Source organism: Vanacampus margaritifer, chromosome 5 (genome assembly GCF_051991255.1).
Source record: "Vanacampus margaritifer isolate UIUO_Vmar chromosome 5, RoL_Vmar_1.0, whole genome shotgun sequence".
NCBI lineage: Eukaryota > Metazoa > Chordata > Actinopteri > Syngnathiformes > Syngnathidae > Vanacampus > Vanacampus margaritifer.
In genome coordinates this window covers 29,791,990-29,812,630 of record NC_135436.1, presented here as the reverse complement: position 1 = coordinate 29,812,630, position 20,641 = coordinate 29,791,990, and the positions used below count along the sequence as shown (strand labels likewise).

Here is a 20,641-nt window from a genome sequence, read left to right as displayed (position 1 = left end):
TTCAAAAAACAATTTGGTTAATAAAATAAAGTAAAAACAAAAATCCTTTTTACATTACACTTTAAAAAAGAAAAAAAAACTAATACTGAAACTAGAACTAAAAGTAAGCATTTTTAAAAACCCTCGTAAGTTTTTTTTTTTTTTTTTAACCTCACATAAGTAAAATGAGCCAAAAGGAATAAGAAGCACAAAAGTCAGCTGAACCAAAAATGATAATTAATTCTCTAGCATCATGTGGTGTATTATGTTTTTTTATGAATTTAAAGTAAAAAAAATTAAAATAAAAAAATTCTACATTTAGTTGATACCCCAGTGAAGGAATAAATTGGGTAATCGCGGGAAATGCACAATAACACATCAAGGGTACAGTGCATCAAAAAACATGAAAATTTGCAATGAGAGTCAATGGGCCAAAATTTGGACATTTTTACTCATATGTACTATAAAAAATTGTTTCCCACATATAATAATATAATGAAATTTTGGAAGGTGCCATTTTGAACTTCAACATGTTTTGGACAATTGGGTTCAATTTCAGCTCACTCAGTGATTTTTTTCATACGCTTTATATTTGATATGAATAATAATAAAAAGCAAAAAGACAAAAATTGGACACTTTCCTTACGAGGGTTTTAAATAAAAAAAACTAATCAAAGAACCACACTGAAAAGGAATTAAAATGAATTCATCTAAAAAGGAAATAAAAAGGACCTCAAAATGAAAATTCCAAAGTTCTCCTCCGCCATCGAGTCCGAATCGCACTCGTAAGTCAAATTTGCACTTGCGACTCGAAGCAAAACATCGACCCGTCGATCGGGAGTGCGTTTGACAAGCGGCGTCAGGACGTGAAGGGGTTAAAAGGCAAGCGTCAGAGGTCACCTAAGCACCGATAATCCCGCTGATCACTTGAATGCGCTCTTCCCTCCTCCGTCCCACATCACGTCACGTCCTACTTATGCTTATAGTTCTTCTCCATCTGACAGACGAGAGATGCGCCGCTGTAACGCACTCATCATCATCATCATCATCATCATCAGGCAGTGCACGCCGACAAACAGTAGTTATTATTAACTGCGCGCCGGCTAAGAGGATTGCTCCCCGCACTGGCGGCCTCCGCACGCGCTTATTTAAAGGCAGGTCTTAAGCCCCGCCCACCGCCCGCCCCTCGCTGCACACGGCCACATGCCGAGCGAGCGCCAGTGGAGGCGAGTGCGGGAGCGGCGGGAAGGAAGAGCGCGCGGGAGAGGACGGCAGAGGCTCCACCGTTGCCGCGCGAAAGGGGTGACGACGGCGGTGACGGCGGTGACGGCGCTGACGGCGCTGACGCCGGCCCCAGATCAGCCGTCGGCCATCATGGCCAGCCAGCAGGACTCGGGCTTCTTTGAGATCAGCATCAAATCTCTGCTCAAATCGTGGAGCGGCTGTGAGTAGCAGCTCGGTCTCTTCTCAGAACCAGAAAATTGCTTGATTGGAATTTCAAATTCAAATGCCAACTCTTCGATACCGATACTAGTACGCGAGCACTTAGCTCTTGAGTTGTCGCTACTACTTTTGATACATAACATTTCCCCTCAAAAAACAATGAGAGATATGAAGCATTCCCACATCCAGTATGTCAGTATGTTTTTTATTCTCCACACTTTTTGCCGTGTAGCAACTCCGACTTAATGTTTCCAATTTCCACTATTCAAATTTCAATTTGCTTCAAAAATTCGCGCTTCCCGGCCCGGGGTCGATATATCGTCTGATTTCAAATTAATTACAGTATTGGCGCAATTGAACGTTAAATATCAACTTTTCCACATTCGTTTTCAATGGGACGGACATTGAACTTTTTCTAAGTATCAATTTCCACGCCCACTTGCATACGTAGAACTTATCACCAATACCAGGTGTCCGATACTGCTCGGTGGCACAGTTGGTGTGAAGTGCATTGTCCAGTAAGCAGCAGGTCGTCATTTCATAATGAATCTCTCAATTGACTTCATAAGCAATAAAAATTGCATTTAGTCCGTTTTAAAGAAAGATTCCAATATGGTTGTTTTTCCTTGAAATTGCAAAGCAACCACAAGTGGTATCGGCTGCCTTCGTGAGTACCGATACCTTGAAATAAGGCCAGGAATCGGTTCAGCTATCCTTATTTGTCATTTTCTTTTTTTAGAATGTTAATGAAGGCCAACGACAAATGCAGTCACATTTTGAACCGTCTGCATTCTAACGCTTAGAATTGTCTTTATTGTCGAAGGTACGATGCGAAAATCCACAACCATCAAAACACCTTCAAACTATTTTTCTTCTTCTTGACTTTACACATCACATTTAAAACAATGAAACAATTACAAGCCTCATGTATATAGAAAATACTGCATGCGTTCTGTCACTTAGTGACGTGCCTTTAAGAGGCGGAGCCTGTTGTGAGTGCATGTGTGTGTGAGTGTCTGGGCGTGAGCTGTGGATGACAGCAGCTGCTGTGTCTGTCTGGTATCGGCATGCTTAATTTAGTTTAATTGGATCTTTTTACTGTACTTTTTGACTCCCCTTTCCCACATGCAAAGGCATTACATCAAGCAATGAAATAAATGGTCAAAACGGCATTTATTGTCGCGGCTCAACCTGAAAAGCCTGGAGAAGCGTTTTGAAGTTGCCCTTTATATGTTATCTTTTTTTTTTTTAATGCCTAGCCATGACGTGTGCAAGCCAGAGGCTGAGCTGCACTGTGTTTGTTTACGGAAAAGGTGTGCGGCTAGAGCACGTATGTTGTTGCCTGTGGAAATCTCGCAAATTTTTTGATTTGTGTGGTTTCCCAAAAATTGTGGTAAGCCTTCACGCTGGCGTCAAATGATCACCGTGTCATTTTTCTTCTTAACTCAGCTATTTTTTGGCGGGTTTTAAATGGAACTTGTAGTTGTGTGTCGCCTAGCAACAGCATCGCCACGGTAACGCATCCTCCTCCAGAAGTTGTCACAATCACGCCATCCGTGTCTCGCTGCTTACATGAAACAATTCAGCGGCTCGTCGCCGCTCGGCTGTTCGTCAAGTTGTGACGGAAGCGTTACAAGTGCGTCCATCATTAGTGAGCGAAATAATTGTCGACAGCTGCCAAGTGGAGGAACGTACGGCGTCAATTTCAAATCTAGGAAAAGTGCTTTTTCAGTCGTGTGAGAATTTCAGTTGCGTGTGTGAACATTTTTAAAGCTATATTTGACTAGAATTAGTTTTCATCGAGGGATGCTACCATTATTTTGGCAATAATTGATTTATTCGATTTATTTTTGGGTACAAAAACAAGAAAATTATCAAGCATTTAAAAATATTAAGACCAATTACAGAAAAATATAGAAACACTATAATTATGTAAGTTCCTTTTGGACCAAACAACAAAAAAAAAAAATTATATATATATATATATATATATATTATATAAAAATATATATTTATAATAATATATATTTATAATAATATATATTTATTTATTTATGTTGGTAAAAAATTAACACGATTAGGACAATAATTTATTTTTGGGTACAAAGCAAGAACATGTTTAAACGTAAAAAATAAATAAATAAATAAATATATATATATATATATATATATATATATATATATATATATATATATATATATATATATATATTATTTTAAAATAAAATTTGTTATTTTGAAATTTTAAGAAGCTGCAAATGTATAAATTTTTACAACTCAAAAATTTGTATCAATAATCTTTTTTTTGTGCTGATTTTGTAATTGTGGAGTGTAATATTGAAATTGTAATGGAATTTTGATTAATTGCACCAATGTTTTACTTTGAGATTTGAAATGTAAAATTATTATTATTATTAGTAGTGGTAGTATTGTGTGTGAGATCATTTGAGAGCATTACAGTTTTTTTTACGAGTGTTTCATTGTTTTCATTTGTGCGTGCATAAAAGTGCTTCAGTAGCGTCTATGTGGTTGTTTTCTGCCAATGTAAACATGGCCGAAATGTTGACGGAAATAGGCATGAAACACTTACGTTGTAAATACGCTCGCTCTCATATAACGTTGATGTGAGAGTGCAATGATTAAGCATCTCATCGCATACGCGCTCCTGTTGCCGCTTGGCTGTATTTAAGTTCTCAAGCGCTGATGCTAAGCGCGAGGACGCGCTAATAGGATTAGCGGCGCTTCACCCGCAGCCGACTTGGCTTCTTCCATACGCGGGGAGGAGATCCGCTCCCGTTTGTCTCGTGTCTTCTAAGACCGTCTTGAAAGTGAAAGTCATTGGCGAGCAGACGGACTACAAAGTCCATAATATTGCGTTGGAATGTAAACAGAAGGGCGCTTGCGTCATCATCTGATGACGGTGTGCTGTTTCATCATCACGCCACAGTTGGCGGCGGGCGGCTAACGGACCTTTAAATGCGCGACACGCACAGAACTTTGTGTTGTATTCCTATAAAAACATGGACGCTACCAAAAGAAAGATTAGAGTCTCTTCTTTCATCAGGAAAAAAGTACATTTGTATCTGTTTCCGTTTTGCAGCAATTAGCATTCGAATATAGCTTTTTCATCATAATTCAGAAAAATCTATTTAGAATTGTGAGTAATTGAGTTTTTTTTCAACACGGCCCTGATTCATCTCCTTTGCTCTGCTGCCACCTGCTGGCCGTTTGTGTAATAAGTACCATTTCTTCAACCGTTCTTTGCAGTTGAGAGGCTGCATCAAAGCCTTTTGTATGCTCTAGCATAAAAAAAAAAGTATAAATACATCTTTGGGACACTTAAAACATTTAAAATAGAACGTATTTATTTGTTTTTGGGAGAAAAAAAGTATATATATAAAAAAAAAAAGTGAATAGGCGTTCCCCCCCCCCAAAAAAATCAGCAAATTGGTGAATTTGCAAATGGCAAATATGCGGAATCTAATCTAAAAAAGAAAAATGTCCTTTAAAAAAAAAAGGTAATTTTCCGGCAGCTGGGGCGGCAGAAAAATACTGTGAAATAACAAAAAATCACTCGTAAAAACAGTTTTTTTTTTTCATTATTAAAGTACAATTTTTACTGTAATTAAAAATATTTTTTGTATGTAATCTAACAAAAAAATAATATGATTAATTTTTCAAAACATGGCCAATAATTGTTGAAAAACTGGATATCGGGTTTCAAATTGCAACAGTTTACTGTGAGGGTAATTCATTTATATTGCATTTTTCTACGTCAAATTCCAAGTCCAATTGTTTGCTTTGCGTATGATTCACGCAAAAAATTGTCAATTCACATAGAAATTCTTGTAAAATAATTGCAAATTTGTACTGGTAATTTCTCAGTTTTTTCCCCATTTTTGTTTAGGGTTTTAAAGTTGAATGTAACATTTTATTCCATTAAATAACAAATAAATATTTGTGAAATTACAATACATTTGTGTACTTATTTTAACAATCAATATATGTATTTCTAATGGAGTTTTTTTTTCTGTTAAAGAACAGAACAATTTCATGTTCTGTTACATTTGATGTCAAATCAGAATTTATTTAGTAAATTAAATGATATTTTTTTAAATACATGGAAAAAAATAAAATGAGTAAAATTCTGTTCTATTACAGTTTACTTTATTTACATTGTGCGACTTTGATGGAAATAAATGTAACCACCAAGTCTCAAAGAGCTAGTCATTATTTACCTTTTTATAAAAATGATGTCATAATATCAACATTGAACGCACTCTTTCTTAATTTGATCCTTTTTCCATTTCAGTGACGAACACAAGTCGGCAAAGCTTCTTTTTTTTTTTCTCTCCCTTTGCCGTACAAACTTGACATCATAAAGCTTGTGTCAGGGTGTTCCTGCTGATTACGTAACGTGACACGCACGTTTTTTTTTTAGCCTCTTGCATTCTACTGAAGGAACCGTGTGTGATTATTTTTAGTCATTCGTGCGTGTGTGTGCGTGTGACGATAATGCAAGAACTCCCCTTTCAGTTCTGTGTTGACGTTGGAAACGCGGCTCGAGTTGCGACTGAATCAAAGTCCATTTGAGAGGCCGGCCTGCTCAATCCATTGAACAGGAAAGCGTTGGCGCCGTCTCCTCTCACACCAAATGTTCACTTATAAATACCACAAAATAGATTTATTTGGGTTGCCTAAAAAAAAAAGGTTTCAAAATAGGTGGAGAAAAAAACGTCATGGTTTGGACTCAACAGTGGTTTTCAGGTCGTGTTTTGGTTTCTTCACAAAGAGTTGAAGCGGATGTTTGCTTGGTGGCGTCAACAACATTGTACAAGACACTAAAATGCACCCGACACAAGAGCGGACATTCCTGGAAAACTGCTTGTATTTCAAATGGGATTTTTTTTTCCAATGTAAATTTGCGTTTGTGTTTATTTGTATTCATTTAATACTTTTTCTTTTAGATGAATAAATGAAGAAAAGATGAGGAAAAAAAATAGCTCTTAACGTCATGTAACTAAGCAACAATAAAATATATAAATATATACCTACGTGTCGATAAAATGTTGACACGTTTTGCATTACACTGGCCAACATCTTTTTTTAAATTTTTTACGAGTTCCAAATGATATTTTAATGGTTTGCGGGCACATTTTGATGACATCTGTTTCTAATTTTCGAGAGCTCAATATTTGGACAATTCATGCGCTTAGACGGTTTACCAAATGTACAATGATTGATATTAAAAGTCGTGTTTGTGCTTTGACGTTTCTGAATTTGTTTACTACTATTATTGGCAAATTTTTGAAAATTTTGCTCGATTTTCAGGTGATTTGCATATGGAAGGCTCTCTGCGGTAACATATGCTGACTTTTACGATATCGTATCGAAAATGAAAGATGCAGCCTCAACATAAGTGTAGCGGGAAAAATACTAATGTCATAACTTGACGTTTTCTTAGCACTTTTTTTTTCAAGAAATTTGGAAACACCAAGTTATAGTCAAATATTCAGATTCAGCGACATCAAAACAGCCCAAACCGGTGAAATGTGTTATCATATATACGAAATGATGACGACCACATCAGTGATTAATATCATTTCATTCAACGGATGAGAAATTGGCTGGATAATCGAATCTGTTTTTGCCTACTTAAACCAGAACTGCTTTCAAGTATGAAAAACGATGTAAGGTTCTGTGGCAGCATTTTCACAGACCAACGAGTTGCCTGTCGAAATGGGCAGCAATCAACAAAATCAACTGAACACTTACAAAAGCTCATTGGAAGCTAATTTGACAATTTCAGTTTTTTTCACTCAGAAATTCAAAGTACATTTTACAAGGAGAACACATTTTACCAGTTTAATATATATATATATATATATATATATATATATATATATATATATATATGTACAGTATATATATATATTTTTTAAAGCTACTCAAGGGTTGAGGAACGAACCCAACCTTCAGGTTGGGAGCCGGCCACTCTACCACCTGAGCCATGCCGCTCCTGCTGTGTGTCAGTAGATGGTGTCAGGCGGAATCCTTCTCCCTTCAGAGAGTTTGGACACACCAGTTATGCTAACTGCAAAAGTGGCTCGGCTCAGGTGCTAGAGTGGCTCGGCTCAGGTGCTAGAGTGGCTGTCTCCCAAGCTGAAGGTCATGAATTCCTTTCATTACTTGAGTAGTTTCTCTTCTTCAATAAACTGCTCAGAACTTTCCTTGTAAAATGTACTTGGAGTTTACGAGTGAAAAACGTAATCCCGTAGCGTTTCTTAATCAAATATCTGAAGACCTTAATCAACCGATGTAGACCTTTCTGTGACTCTTCCGGTCTCTCGTGACCTCTATTGCAACCCGAGTTAGATAAGTAGCCACGTGTTTGCCTGATTGTTCGGTCCTCAGGGCGCTGTACCACGCTGGGTTTGTTTTCAGCGCGGCCCTCGCCGATGTCATGTCCCCTCGTTGGCCAGTCACATGCCCGAGAGACACAAAGAGCTTCACGCACAATCGCGCCTTCCATCTTCATGTCTGATGTCAGGATAGTACGAGGCCTGTCCTTCCTGTGCGGGGCTAATTATAGTCACGCAGCGATGCCAGCGATGCCCCTGCAGCATCGGCAGGCTTTGCCGGGCTAGAAATTGACCTTCACTCCTGGAAGGCGGCACACGCTGCTCACAAGGCGAGCGAGAGGGGGAAGCCAAACACAGACCCGGAGGGGAAGGCGAGCGACAGACACGTTTTGTGCGCGCTCCCGTCTCGTCGGCGCCCGTTCCCACACACCCACCATGGAAAGTATTCCCCGGGAGGACGCGGCCGGCTGACGCGCAGAACATGGACGTCGGCGGCGGGTTACCGTAGGGGAGACTTTTTGGGAATACGCCGTGCGACTTCCCCAGCATGGACGCCACGGCCGTGTGCTGGAGTAAGGCCAGCGTCATCGGCTTCATCAAGGGTTTGGGTGAGTGCCGAGGGAGGTCGCGCGTGCCGCTCGTTCCTTGGAAAGCGCCGAGGCACGCGGGTCCTGGGAAGGTCTGCCAAACACGGCCGCGACATTCTGGGGACATTTCAAAAGTTGGACACTTTTGATGGGAAGAAAGAGGAATACAAACATTTACGACTTTACGGCAGCGTTAGCATAGATGGTCGTGGACGTTCAGACTTAGCGGAAGATAAAGTCAGGTTTTGTCTAAAATAGTTCATCTAAAAACAAAAAAGCTTAATGTCAGAACATTGTGATCGATCATCACCAACATTTCTGAGAAAGCTGAGAAGCTTGTAGTGTCATTTCATGAGGAATACATTTTCATTAAAACATCGGAGACGCTTTGCAGAGGTTAAACTGCGCATAGGTTGAAACGATCACTTACATTTTGGTGACGATTGATTGGTTTTCTGACATTAAGCCACAATAGGCTCCACCCCTTTAAAAAATATATGTTTATGCCTATGTTACGTGTTTAGACTGTACCCGTATATTTTTTTTAAAGCAGACAAAACAGATAAAAAAAAATCTTGCTTTTTTTGGACATTCCATGGTGATTTTTTATTATTATTATTTGTGTATTTATTTATTTATGTTCCTGCCTTTTTTGCTATCAATTTTATGACCATTTTTTTCGGTCTTTTTTTGTGTGTGGCAATTTTATGGACATTTTATGGTCATTTGGGTGATTTCTTTTTTTCATATTGGACATTTTGTGGTAACTTTTAGAACATTTTCTTTTTTTGCCCTTTTTTTGTTCGATCTTGTTCCAAATTTTTCATCTATCTTTAGTTTCTTTTTCTGAGAACTTAAAAATGTGGAGTCTCACATTTTTTTGGAACATTTTACTATTCATTATTTAATCTAAATACTTAATTTTTTATTTATTTTTTTAAACAGACATACATAGGCACCTCAACTTAGCCAACTTGCAAATATTTCAAAGTTTATTTGCAAGTGATGGAATTGTGGACGCAAACTTGACAATTCTACAAAACATTGTCCACGTGCTGCCTTCAAACTTCTTCCTGCCACTCCTACTGAAGTTTACTCTGAAACTAAACATTAGATAAAGACGTTTTCACATGTTCTTTTCTTAGCCAAAGCACATATTGTATTTTTGCTTAGCTTAACGCTGAACCACAAAGCAAAACACCAAACACCTAACAAAGCTAGCATCAGTCTTGCTGTGATTATGAATTTGTTTAACAACTTAATTTCAACAAAAGTGCAATGCTCATGGGCATATATTCTTTATCCTTTGTGGAAAACAAAAGTACAGTCTTCTATGTTTCATCATCCAATCTATGTCGTATTTCTGTATGGCTTACGGCGTGTCCAGCAGATGCAGAGCAGCACGTTGTCCATTCAATTATCACAATGCAAAAACAAATTGACATTCTATTTAATTTAATTAAAAAAAAAAAAAATACACAAAAAAAAGCATTAAACAGCAAATTCACAACATTGAAGGTTCGCTCTTAATAGGGAACCCACATCATCCGTTCATATTATACATTTGAGTACAGTTCTGACATGATTGTTTTTGTTACTTCATTTCTATTTTGCGTTGGTCGTCATGGTAACGCGACACGGCCCGGTCACATGCGTGAGATCTTTGGCTGCTCTCGCAGGTCACTGACATGAAATGAAAACAGCAGCTGCTGCCCATGAGGCTTTCATTTCCGCGCGCGGCGTCGCCGTAGGAAAGCAAAAGTTGCTGCCCTTTGGCCAGCGTGCGTCAGGAATGTTTTCGCCACGCTGGGAATTTTTAAGGTCCATGTTTGGGGCAAACACACTCAACTCTCATTATTTATTAGCCCGCTTGTTATCGCTGTTTATTGATATTACCCAACAGGTTCATCATATTTGATGGGGTCTTTTTCAGCAGTTTTGACAAGCAAGCACCCCCCACCCCTCCCCAAAACAAGAGTTTCAGTTATTAACTTGCTATTAGGTGGACAGGATGCACAAAAGAGTCTAAAGGATCAATCCCTAAAATTCAACAATTTGAAATTGTGGTTACAAGAGGCTGTTTTGGGTGAATTCCAGAGCTCATACATCAAATTCAAATAATTACTTGATCATTTGCCCAAACGAGTCCCAAACAGAAAGCAGGTGAACAGTGATTAAATACCAAATTGTCTTCCACAATTATCCGTGGATCCACCTAATAATTAACTCTTTGACTGCCAGACGTTTTCAGAAAAGGGATGCCGTGGGTGCCAGCCGATTTTAAGCATTTTGACTGATCTTTCAAGGTCCATAGAAAAGTATGTGTTTGGACTATGGAAACACACATACTACCAAAAAAAGATTGGACTCTCATCTTTCATCAGAAAAAAAAAGTTTGTTTCTACCTTATTCCATTTTTCAGTAATCCACAATAGAAAATGGTTAGTTTCACCTCTGTTTTGAAACAAACGTCTTTTAACGTCTTTGGCACTCCTCCATAGGATTTTACTAAACGTTATTTAACGTTTTTGGCAGTCAAAGAGTTAAAATCTCGCATACTTTTTGTGACATTTTTTTTGTGGTGTCCCATAAGATTTTTCAAAAGAAAACACTTTTGTGAAACACTTTTTAATAGATGGACACCAAATTGCGACACTCTGTTGCCTACAATCAGTCGTTCTGAAAGTGTGACGGTTGCGTGCAGGCGCCCTCTTGTGGTATGCGAAAGAATCGCTGAATGAAAATGTTGAAACTGCGCCTAATGTGACCGCGTCTTAAAATCTTATTCCGCTTGCTGGTGTGTTGTTTCCACAGCCTCGCCCGTGGGCAACGGCTACAACAAGCCCCTCGCGACGACGCCCCTCCCTCCAGTCTGCAGTCCTCAAGGGGCGAAGAGCCCGCCGGTCGCCATGCCGATCAACGTGGACCCCGAGAGCAAGCCGGGCGAATACGTCCTGAAGAGACTCTTTGCCGCCTTCGCCACCGTGTCGGAGCGCAAGATCTGCGTCATCATGGCGGAGCCGCTGGTGAGTCGGGGGCTGAAATATTGCCTTCTTCCTGGTGGGGTTATACTTAAATACATTTGAAATACTTACATTTTAAATTAACTCATTTGCTCCCAAAAACGTATTTAGGTTTTTTTTTTAATGTCATTTTAAGCTAGAGCATACAGAAGGCTTTGATGCAGCTTCTGACCTGAAGAGGTCGCTTAAAGCAATGGTAGTTATTTAAAAAAAAAAAAAAAGGCCAACAGGTGGCAGCAGAGTATAAGAGCTCAACCAGGGCCATGTTGCAAAAAAGATCTTTTCCCCCCAGTTTCAAACTGAATAATGATGAAATTTAGCTATATTCCAATGCTAATTGCTGTAAAATGGAAATAGATAGAAATATACTTTTTTTCCTGATAAAAGAAAATATTATAATCTTTCTTTTGGTAGGTTCCATGTTTTTATAGCCATAGAACACAATATTCTGTGGGCCTTTGGCAGAATCAGTAAAAAAAACCCAGCCGGGAGCGAAGGGGGTTGCTTCAGTGAAAATAGCTGCGAGTGAATGAGTTAAAAGCAAAGCAATAATGCAAAATAAATAAATAAATGCAAATATTGGAAAATAAATGCAAAAATGTTGGGAGAAAATTCTGTTTATAATGTCAAAAAGGTTACTTTACAAATTCACAAATATTAGGAAAAACATAAATGTATTTGATGAAAAATAAAATTTGGTCCAAAGTATTATTTGAAAAACAGATTGAATTAGAAAATGAAAAATTATTTGACAAAAATATTAAATTAGATTAAAAACACAAACATGGATGGATTACAAAAAATATTATATTTTGAAACACAATTAGAAAAAATAAAACGCATACTACATTACATACTAAATGCTTGACAAAAAAGTCCAAAAGTATTAGTTAAAAAAATAAACATGTAATGAAAAATAATATGAAAATATAAATATAAATGGTAGCAAGAAAATATAGTAAAAACAACAAATAGTTGACACTTTGCAACAATAAGGCACAAATTGTTGTCATGTGTTGATGTCTCTTTTGTGACATGCAAGAAAGCAGTGAGACATCTCCGGTGTAGTCTGCAGGGACGCTTAAAATGAGCGCTGGGACGTGCACTCGTCCTCAGTGTCAGCATGCCTCCCTCCACCACGTCTTCTTTGTTATTTTCCCCCTCCCAATAGACACCAGAGGCTTCATTTTTTTAATTTATTTATTTATTATTATGGAAATGTTTTATGCCCGGTTGCATAATTGGAGTGAGTCATGAACGAGTGATGTGTCCCGCTTTGCTGGCGGACAGTGAAGGTAGCACGGGCAGCCTGCGTTTGGACATAAAACCGTTTGCATCGGATTGAGATGTGTGATGTCAAACACTGTAGAAAGTGACAATTCAAAAGTTGTATCATGGTTTGTATTCGACTGACCACAGGCGGCTTAAGCATGCAACACCAAAATGGAGCAAAGTTTTTCAAGTTAAATGCAACTAAATTGTACTTAAATTTGCTGCACTGGATTAAAAAGAAAAAAGGCTCACCAACATTAGGCACAGTTTGAACCTTTAATTAGAGCTGTGCAATTTTATTACAATTTCAATTATTACACTCCACAATTACAAAATCAGCATAATACATTATTAGAACAAATTTTGAGTTGTTTAAATTTTTACATTTGCATGTTTTCTTAATTTTTTTTTTTTTATAATTTAATAATTTTTGTTTCATCCAAAAGGAAATTGCATTTGTCTTACTAATTTTTATGTTTTTATGTTGTTTATAATAAATGATCGTCACTTATTACCAGAATAATCTTGATGAATATGTTATTCATAATCGAGCAGCCCTACCTTTAATTCAGTGACTCTTTTGATTCCTTTTTTTCCTCACACATTTTTGCCACTTGGTTTGATTGTTTTTTTTCTTTTCTTTTAGTTGCTACACTGTTGTGCATTAATTATATTGCTTGTTGACAAATCGATTAAATGAAAATTTTTCGTCTTTGTCCTCCGGACACTCAACTGTCAATCCAGCCTCCATGTATTAATAAAGTGGTGTAAAATGTATTAAACAGCCTTAATCCCTCATGAAAGCTGTCATGGCATCGCATGATGGAGGACTTTGATAATGCGAGGCGCCATTAATCTCGCATCTTTAATAACAGCGCCATCCTTCATGCTGGTGCCACATTGATTGATGGTGCTCTCGTTAGTCGGAATGACTTCAAAAATGTGGGACGGGTGAAGCTCCAGTTTGAGAGGATAACAACTTTTTGCTGTGTTTTTATTCTTTCCCTCAGGAAAAGCCCTTGACAAAGTCTCTTCAGAGGGGTGAAGATCCTCAGTTTGACCAAGTAAGCTTTTGCTTCAATACTTTGAATTCTTCTTTGTCATCATTGCATCAATTCCTTTAAAATAGACATAATGAATTGTTTTTTTTTAATGGCTTGTGTACAAATAGTAGGGTTTCAAATGCATGCCTAACCATCAAGTGGGAAATTCAACAACCAAGTGGTGGCAAATCCAGGTCCAGAAAGTAAAAACCCTGCCACAGTTTGGCTTTAGGCCCGGATGCTAGCAAGCTAGCTAGCTAGCTCCCTAGCAGGTAAACAAGCACCATGGGAGCTAGCTCCCTAGCTAGTTAGCACCTGAAAGTAAAAACCCTGCCACAGTTGAACTTTTAGCCCCTGATGCTAGCTAGCTCCCTAGATAGTTTCCATGGTGCCCGTTAACCTGATAGGGAGCTAGCTAGATAGCTAGCTAGCAACAGGGCCTAAAGCCAAACTGTGGCAAATCCATGTCCGGGTGCAAGCTAGCTAGCTCTCTTGCAGGTAAACAAGCACCATGGGAGCTCAGCTATCGAGGGAGCTAGCTAACATATGATACCTAATTGATGGATAGCTAATGTTGAATTTGGATTCAAGGAAAAGTGGTTTCTAAAAAAAAAAAAAAAATGCTTGCAGTATCCCAAAGTTATTAAAAGTGAAGACCATTTACGATTTTTTTTTCTCAGCAAGAAATATGAGGTAGCGCATGAGTCGATTTTGTGGGCTACATGAAAATGTTAGCGGAGCATGCGTTTATCATTTGTGCTTTAAACTGTTAACATTAGAAATGTTTTCCTGTCTATCTTGTTTGGGGATATTTCTGTAAGGGTTCGAATGTTCCTTTTAAAAGCTGCGACTCCATTTGGGATGCTACCTGAAAAGGCTCATTGGCTCGCATCCCAACAAAAGCTTTTTGTGAGCCAGCTACAGGCCAGGCGTGTTTACCTTGAGCCCTGGCGCGGGTCCGAGGTGTGTCCGTGTGCTTTGCGCAGAGAGCCTCCTTTCACGGCTGTGTTTGTGCTCAAGCGGCTTGCGCACAGAGGCCAGATTCTTCTCCGGGCCTCGTGCTCAATGAAGGCCTCGTTTGTGCCTCCCTCCCTTCCTGTGTGCTTTCGAACCCGCCCGTTCCTTCCTTTCCAACACGCCTCCCTCCTAAAGCTGACGCAGGCGTCTTACGGGCATCTTGTCTCGGTGACAAGCTCGCCCTTCACTTGTCGTGAAAACACCTCCTCATTCACGAATGTTGTCGCCGCCAATTCGAGTCAGGAAGGCGCTCACTGATTGCAATCTCGTCTGCGTGTGCGTGACTTCTCGTTGCAGTTGATAAGCACCATGAGCTCCTTGGCCGAGTACTGCCTGCCCTCCATCCTGCGCACGCTGTTTGACTGGTACAGACGGCAGAACGGGCTGGAGGAGGAAGCGCACGAGTACCGGCCGAGAGCCAACGCCAAGTGCAAAAAGTGAGATTGATTCATGATGTCGCGATGCGCTACACGCAGTTAGCTTGTTGCCGTTGCTTGTGTCTGTTGCAGTGATGAGCAGCAGAGGGATTATTTACTTGAAAGGAGGGATTTGGCAATCGACTTCATCTTCTCCCTCGCACTCATAGAAGTGCTGAAGCAGGTGATTTCCGTAAATGATCGTACATGGCCAACAGTCAAAACGTTGTCAACGTTAGCATTACATCACAGCTGTACAAGTGAAGCCAAATAAACCTTCTCTAAAGGGCCAATTTGTTGCTACATTGAGCAAACTGATGAACAGTAGTAGGGCTGGGTTTAAAACATATCCATTCATAAAGTTATCAATCGATTATTTTAATATCTCTTTTTTGCCCATAAATGAACAAGAAAATAGAATTTTAAAGGCCACATTTTTTGTATCTTGCTGTTTTCTTGAAATTTACTGCTCACATAATCATCATCATCATCATAATACATTTAATTTTTAAATTACTTTACATTTCAAATAAATCTCAAAAGTGCTACAGATGAGGGTTAAAACAAATTACAGTGAATAAAACAGTTAAAAACCATAAAATCTAAAAATATATTTTTTAATGAATTTAAAAGTATTTTCTTACATTTATGAAAGACCCGACTTGCACTTCATGACAATTCAGAATATTATTAATTTATATTTACTTTTATTCAATTTGAATTATGCAAATATTTTCATCTCATCCAACCAGCTGATGTCAATGTTTGTGTAACACTTAACTGATTATAACGCGTGTTATTTTCATTAATAAAGAAATCATTTAACCGGTTATGCCTCTGCAAAATTTAATTTGGAATTTAAAGTTTGTGGAGTTTTTTTTTAAATCATGTCCTTGTTATTTAAGAAGAATTGATGTTCCGTAAAATGAACTCTTGTGAATTGAAAAAAAAAGGTAACATTTTAAAAAAATCGAAATCGAATCGAACGGAACGCTTGTAAATCGAAATCGAATCGATTGAGGAAATTTGAATTGATACCCAACCCTAAGCAGTAGTGAAACACTGGACATCATTAGGGGAAGCACCACATGACAAAAATCAAGGCAAAAGTGCTAATTAAAAAAAAAAAAAAATTAAGTATGATCTACAATCGTTCACTTGCTAGCTAGCTCGCTAGCTCAAGTCTGCTTTTACAAAAATAATAATGCTTAGATAGATTTTATTATACATAGTGTTGTTCCGATACCAATTTTGCAGTATCGGCCGATGCCGATACTGTTCCGATACCTGAGTTGTTGTTTTTTTTTCAACATGAAAAAGCTGCCATTGTTTCAGAGCATTTAAGGGCCAATAGGATATCCTAGCTTGGCATGCATTGAACACGTCACAAAAAGTCCTATATTAGCGTCGGAAATAATAGTATCGGCATGTTACTTGTTAGTACTTGCCGATGCCACTGTTTTTATGCAGTATCGGGGCCTCGGTATCGGAACAACACTAATTATATACCATATCTGACTTTTATAAGCCCCCCCATTCCGTTGTTTTCTATTGTGCGTCTTCTGATGCCCCCCCCCCAGATGCCGCTGCACCCCGTACTCGACAGCTTGGTCAACGAGGTCATCAGTTTAGCCTTTAAGCACTTTAGATATAAAGAAGGGTAAAGACTTTGACTTTTCCATCCACATTTCTTGGCCACTTTTCCTTCATCCGATTTTCCGTTCTTCCTTTGCCAGATATCACGGTCCGAACACGGGCAACATGCACACTGTGGCAGACCTGTATGCCGAGGTCGTTGGAGTACTGGCTCAGTCCAAGTGAGTGCATGTCCTCTTATGTCAAGTTCTCTTGCCGTGCTTCGCGTCTCCAGTTCAGGAGACTGGAACGTGCGTCGGGCCCGACCTCTCATTTTTGGACATTTTACCCCCTCGCACCAAACTAGGACTGGAAATTGATGTGTTTTCAGATCACCGCAGCACCGAACAAAGGTCTTAAAATAGAGCCCGGGCAGGCTTGAGGCGCTTCAGAACGTTAAACCGACCCTAAACAGGCAGGCGGGAATCAAACGTTGATTCTCGCACCATGTTTGTGCGTCAGGATAAACAGTTTATTCTCACAAAGACAAGATGCCGAATTTTCTCACAAGGGCACGTTCGGCCACCGGGAGCGCCGTGCTCATATGAGCCCTTGTGATGAATTAGCAACTATAAATAGTCGGCGAGAAGAATCCCATCTCTGGTTTGATTGGAGAAGGATCAGGCGCTCACCCGGGAGCTCATCTTCACATGGCAGACTCGCCGTCTAGAACTCGGAGAAGGAGGTGGGGGTATTTTTAGGCATGTGCCTCGAAATAGCGCCTCTGGAATGGTGCCAGGCTTTTAAGACACACAGGAAGTGGCGATTTAGGTTGACGGCTCTCATATCGAGGATGTTGTGTTGTTTGACTTTAGGTTTCCTGCTGTGAAGAAGAAGTTCATGTCAGAGCTGAAGGAGTTGAGGCAGAAAGAGCAAAGTGCAAATGTAGTCCAGAGTACCATTAGCCTCATCATGGGGGTCAAGTTCTTCAGAATCAAGATGTACCCTGTTGAGGATTTCGAAGCTTCATTCCAGTTCATGCAGGTAATCGAAATGTTCGGGAATGTCACACTTGCACACTCGTTGGGTTTCCATCCACCCATTTTTAATTACAATTGTCAAGAAATGCGAAAACTGAATGGAAACGCTAGAAATTCAAAAAAAGGGCCCAAAATTCACCACAAAGTTTTGACGCTTGGAGGCGGCGGATTTTGAAGCATATTAAAAAAAAGGAAAATGCGAATTTTGGCTATGGAAACAGGTTTTGCAAATAAACGCTGCCAAGACGGGATACGGGTCGCACGTTTTGACCGGATATGACACATCAGGCCCCAAGTGGGCGGATAGTGCAGGCACGTTAGCATGGGCCCCTTTTTTTGCTTTGAGGCCACGCCCCTCCAAAGGTCGCCGCACGCCCCTACGTCACATGTACGTGTGTAGTCCCTAAGCAATGGCGGACGATAAAGTCAAGTAAGGTAAGTTTTGGGGGAGACGACCAAACATAAATCTTTTTGGAATTAATTAAACCGAATATTAATACAATTTTAGTTGGAAAGAAGCAAATAAATTCTACGGTTCATCAAGAATTACAAAAGCAAAATTCATATGACATCATCGCACGGCTCAGTCGCTTCCTGGTCTTCTTCTTCTTTTTTTATATTACTGGTGGATCACATCTCTCTGGTGTATAGCGCCATCTACAGCGTTGGAGTCCCCTCTCAATATTCGCAAAAGTAGAACAGATGGAAACGGGCAAAAGTCACATGTCCGTTTTGCGCACTTTCAGTAAAATGACTTTAAAAAATTCAAAACAATTGGATGGAAACCTAACTAATGTCAAGAACATGCCAACTGCATGCACACGTGTCATCAGACTTTTCACACTAGCCAGCTTTGTAAAAGTCAACTTTCAGTGACCTATAAAAAAAAAAAAAAGCATTTGTGTCCACTAAAAGGCTAAAAATGAATATTTATGAACACCTTTTGTTTGTAGACACGATAACATAAACAGTGTCGATAAAAAAAAAAAAAAAGATTCGATACTGTTTGGAATTTTGGCTCGGATGTAATCTTAATAAAATGATCAAATGTGTTTACCTCTTGCGTAAATGTGTTTTTTTGCAGGAATGCGCCCAATACTTCCTGGAGGTTAAGGACAAGGACGTTAAGCACGCCTTGGCAGGGCTCTTTGTTGAAATTTTGGTTCCTGTTGCGTCAGTAAGCTATTTTCCCCCCTTAGACTACAGATAGTGTCAAGTTGATTCAAGTTTGGAGTTTCTCTGCTGGGGTTGACGAGCACTCTTCAGAGGAACTGTCGTAATGTGGGCTGTCTTTGTCGCAGGCGGTGAAGAACGAGGTCAACGTTCCCTGCCTGAGGAACTTTGTGGACAGCTTGTATGATACGACCCTCGACCTGTCGGCCAGAAAGAAGCATTCGCTGGTTAGTCAACAGCTGCAGGATTAGAGCCAGTGAAAAGAAAAGAAAAGTTTGGCAGGATTCTGACTTTAAAGTCAGAATTCTGACTTCATTCTCAGGATTCCTGCTCCCGATTGGGGCTCATTTAGGCAAATTCCCCAGCAGTGATAATATTAAGTAATATTAAGGTTTCTTGCACACTCTGTGCTGCACTGTAAAATAAATAAATTAATTAAAAATCGTAAAAAAAAAAACTGTAATTTTCCGGAAGCTGGGACGCCAGAAGAATATTGTGAAAAAACAGAAAACAGTATTTTTTCACAGTATTTTGTGAGAAACTAATTTTCAGTTATTTCACAGTATTTTACTGACGCCCCAGCTTCCGGAAAATTACTGTGTTTTTTTTTTTTTTTACAGTGTATATCGCATTAGAAGTCCTTTCAAAATAAATGTTAATACAATGAATGCTACCATCTATAGGACATTGCAGAAATTGTAGTTATTTTCACTTAAAATTGTCAATTCACAAATAAATTATGGTAAAATTAAGTTTTTTTTTACTATTAATTTCTCAGTAAATGTAAATGATTTGTTTTAAAGTTGAATTTTACATTTTATTCCATTAAATAACTGACAAATATTTGTGAAATTATGATACATTTATGAACGTATTTTAATAATCAATAAATGTATTCAGGGTTTTTGCTGGCTCAAATTGAGGCAGAGGTGGTACCGTTCGGACTATGATGCGTGACTACCGATACCAGGTGTCGGTATCAGTGCCAATACTAATTTCTAATGGAGGTTTTTTTTGTAAAAGAAGAAAAATGTTGTGCGTTTTTACAGTTACGGTGATTTCATGTTATTTTGCATTTGACATGTGAAATCAGAATTTATTTTTGTAAATGAAAATTATATTTTTAAAATACAGAAAAAAAAAGTAAAATAAAATTTAAAAAAATAATTCTGTTATTCTACAGGTTTTTTTTAAATTTATTTTTACAGTGTGTCAACAGAGTGTTACTTAGCTAACATGGCTTGGAGCACAGTTTTAAATTTGAGACTTTTTCCTGGGTCTTTGTGATGGACTTTTTCCAGCAGTTGTGTGCCGATAATTTGTTACATTTGCCCGATCCGTCTGCCCCCCCCGACGACGCAGGCTTTTTACCCGCTAGTGACTTGCCTGCTGTGCGTCAGCCAGAAGCAGTTCTTCCTCAACAGATGGCACGTCTTCCTCAACAACTGCCTCTCCAATCTCAAAGTAATGTGATGTCATCCAGATTAGGGAGTTGGCAAAATGCCATGGTGGGATTCTCCGCTCCGGTTTACTGTGTTTGTGTTGCAGAGCCGAGACCCCAAGATGGCTCGCGTGGCGCTGGAGTCTCTCTATCGCCTGCTGTGGGTCTACATGATCAGGATCAAGTGCGAGAGCAATACTGCAACGCAAGGGTGAGTGTCCTCACACTTTGTCCTCTAATGTGTACACTCCGCCCACTTGAACATTGAGA

At 39.1% G+C, this 20,641-nt stretch overlaps 1 protein-coding gene and 1 long non-coding RNA gene across 4 annotated transcripts in view; one reads left to right on the top strand and one right to left on the bottom strand.

The window, feature by feature from the left end:
- The window catches only part of frya (furry homolog a (Drosophila)), a 66,880-nt gene that overhangs the window by 2,784 nt on the left and 43,455 nt on the right, over nucleotides 1-20,641 (top strand). Inside the window, exons 1-12 of one of the 3 annotated variants that reach the window (XM_077566021.1) lie at nucleotides 959-1,423; nucleotides 11,186-11,397; nucleotides 13,677-13,730; nucleotides 15,024-15,163; nucleotides 15,236-15,326; nucleotides 16,723-16,802; nucleotides 16,879-16,959; nucleotides 17,593-17,761; nucleotides 18,842-18,934; nucleotides 19,059-19,157; nucleotides 20,293-20,394; nucleotides 20,479-20,582. In XM_077566021.1, coding sequence (XP_077422147.1) covers nucleotides 1,183-1,423; nucleotides 11,186-11,397; nucleotides 13,677-13,730; nucleotides 15,024-15,163; nucleotides 15,236-15,326; nucleotides 16,723-16,802; nucleotides 16,879-16,959; nucleotides 17,593-17,761; nucleotides 18,842-18,934; nucleotides 19,059-19,157; nucleotides 20,293-20,394; nucleotides 20,479-20,582 — 1,466 coding nt within the window. In that variant the 5' untranslated portion in view covers nucleotides 959-1,182. Of the gene's footprint in view, nucleotides 1-958; nucleotides 1,424-11,185; nucleotides 11,398-13,676; nucleotides 13,731-15,023; nucleotides 15,164-15,235; nucleotides 15,327-16,722; nucleotides 16,803-16,878; nucleotides 16,960-17,592; nucleotides 17,762-18,841; nucleotides 18,935-19,058; nucleotides 19,158-20,292; nucleotides 20,395-20,478; nucleotides 20,583-20,641 lie in introns of those variants that run through there. The other 2 variants (XM_077566022.1, XM_077566023.1) reach the window with 2 other exon arrangements.
- Nucleotides 16,731-19,114, bottom strand: LOC144052163 (uncharacterized). The gene is made up of 3 exons (XR_013294169.1): nucleotides 18,815-19,114; nucleotides 17,677-17,723; nucleotides 16,731-17,600 (listed from the first exon to the last, which is right to left on the bottom strand). It is a non-coding gene; the product is annotated as an uncharacterized LOC144052163 (long non-coding RNA).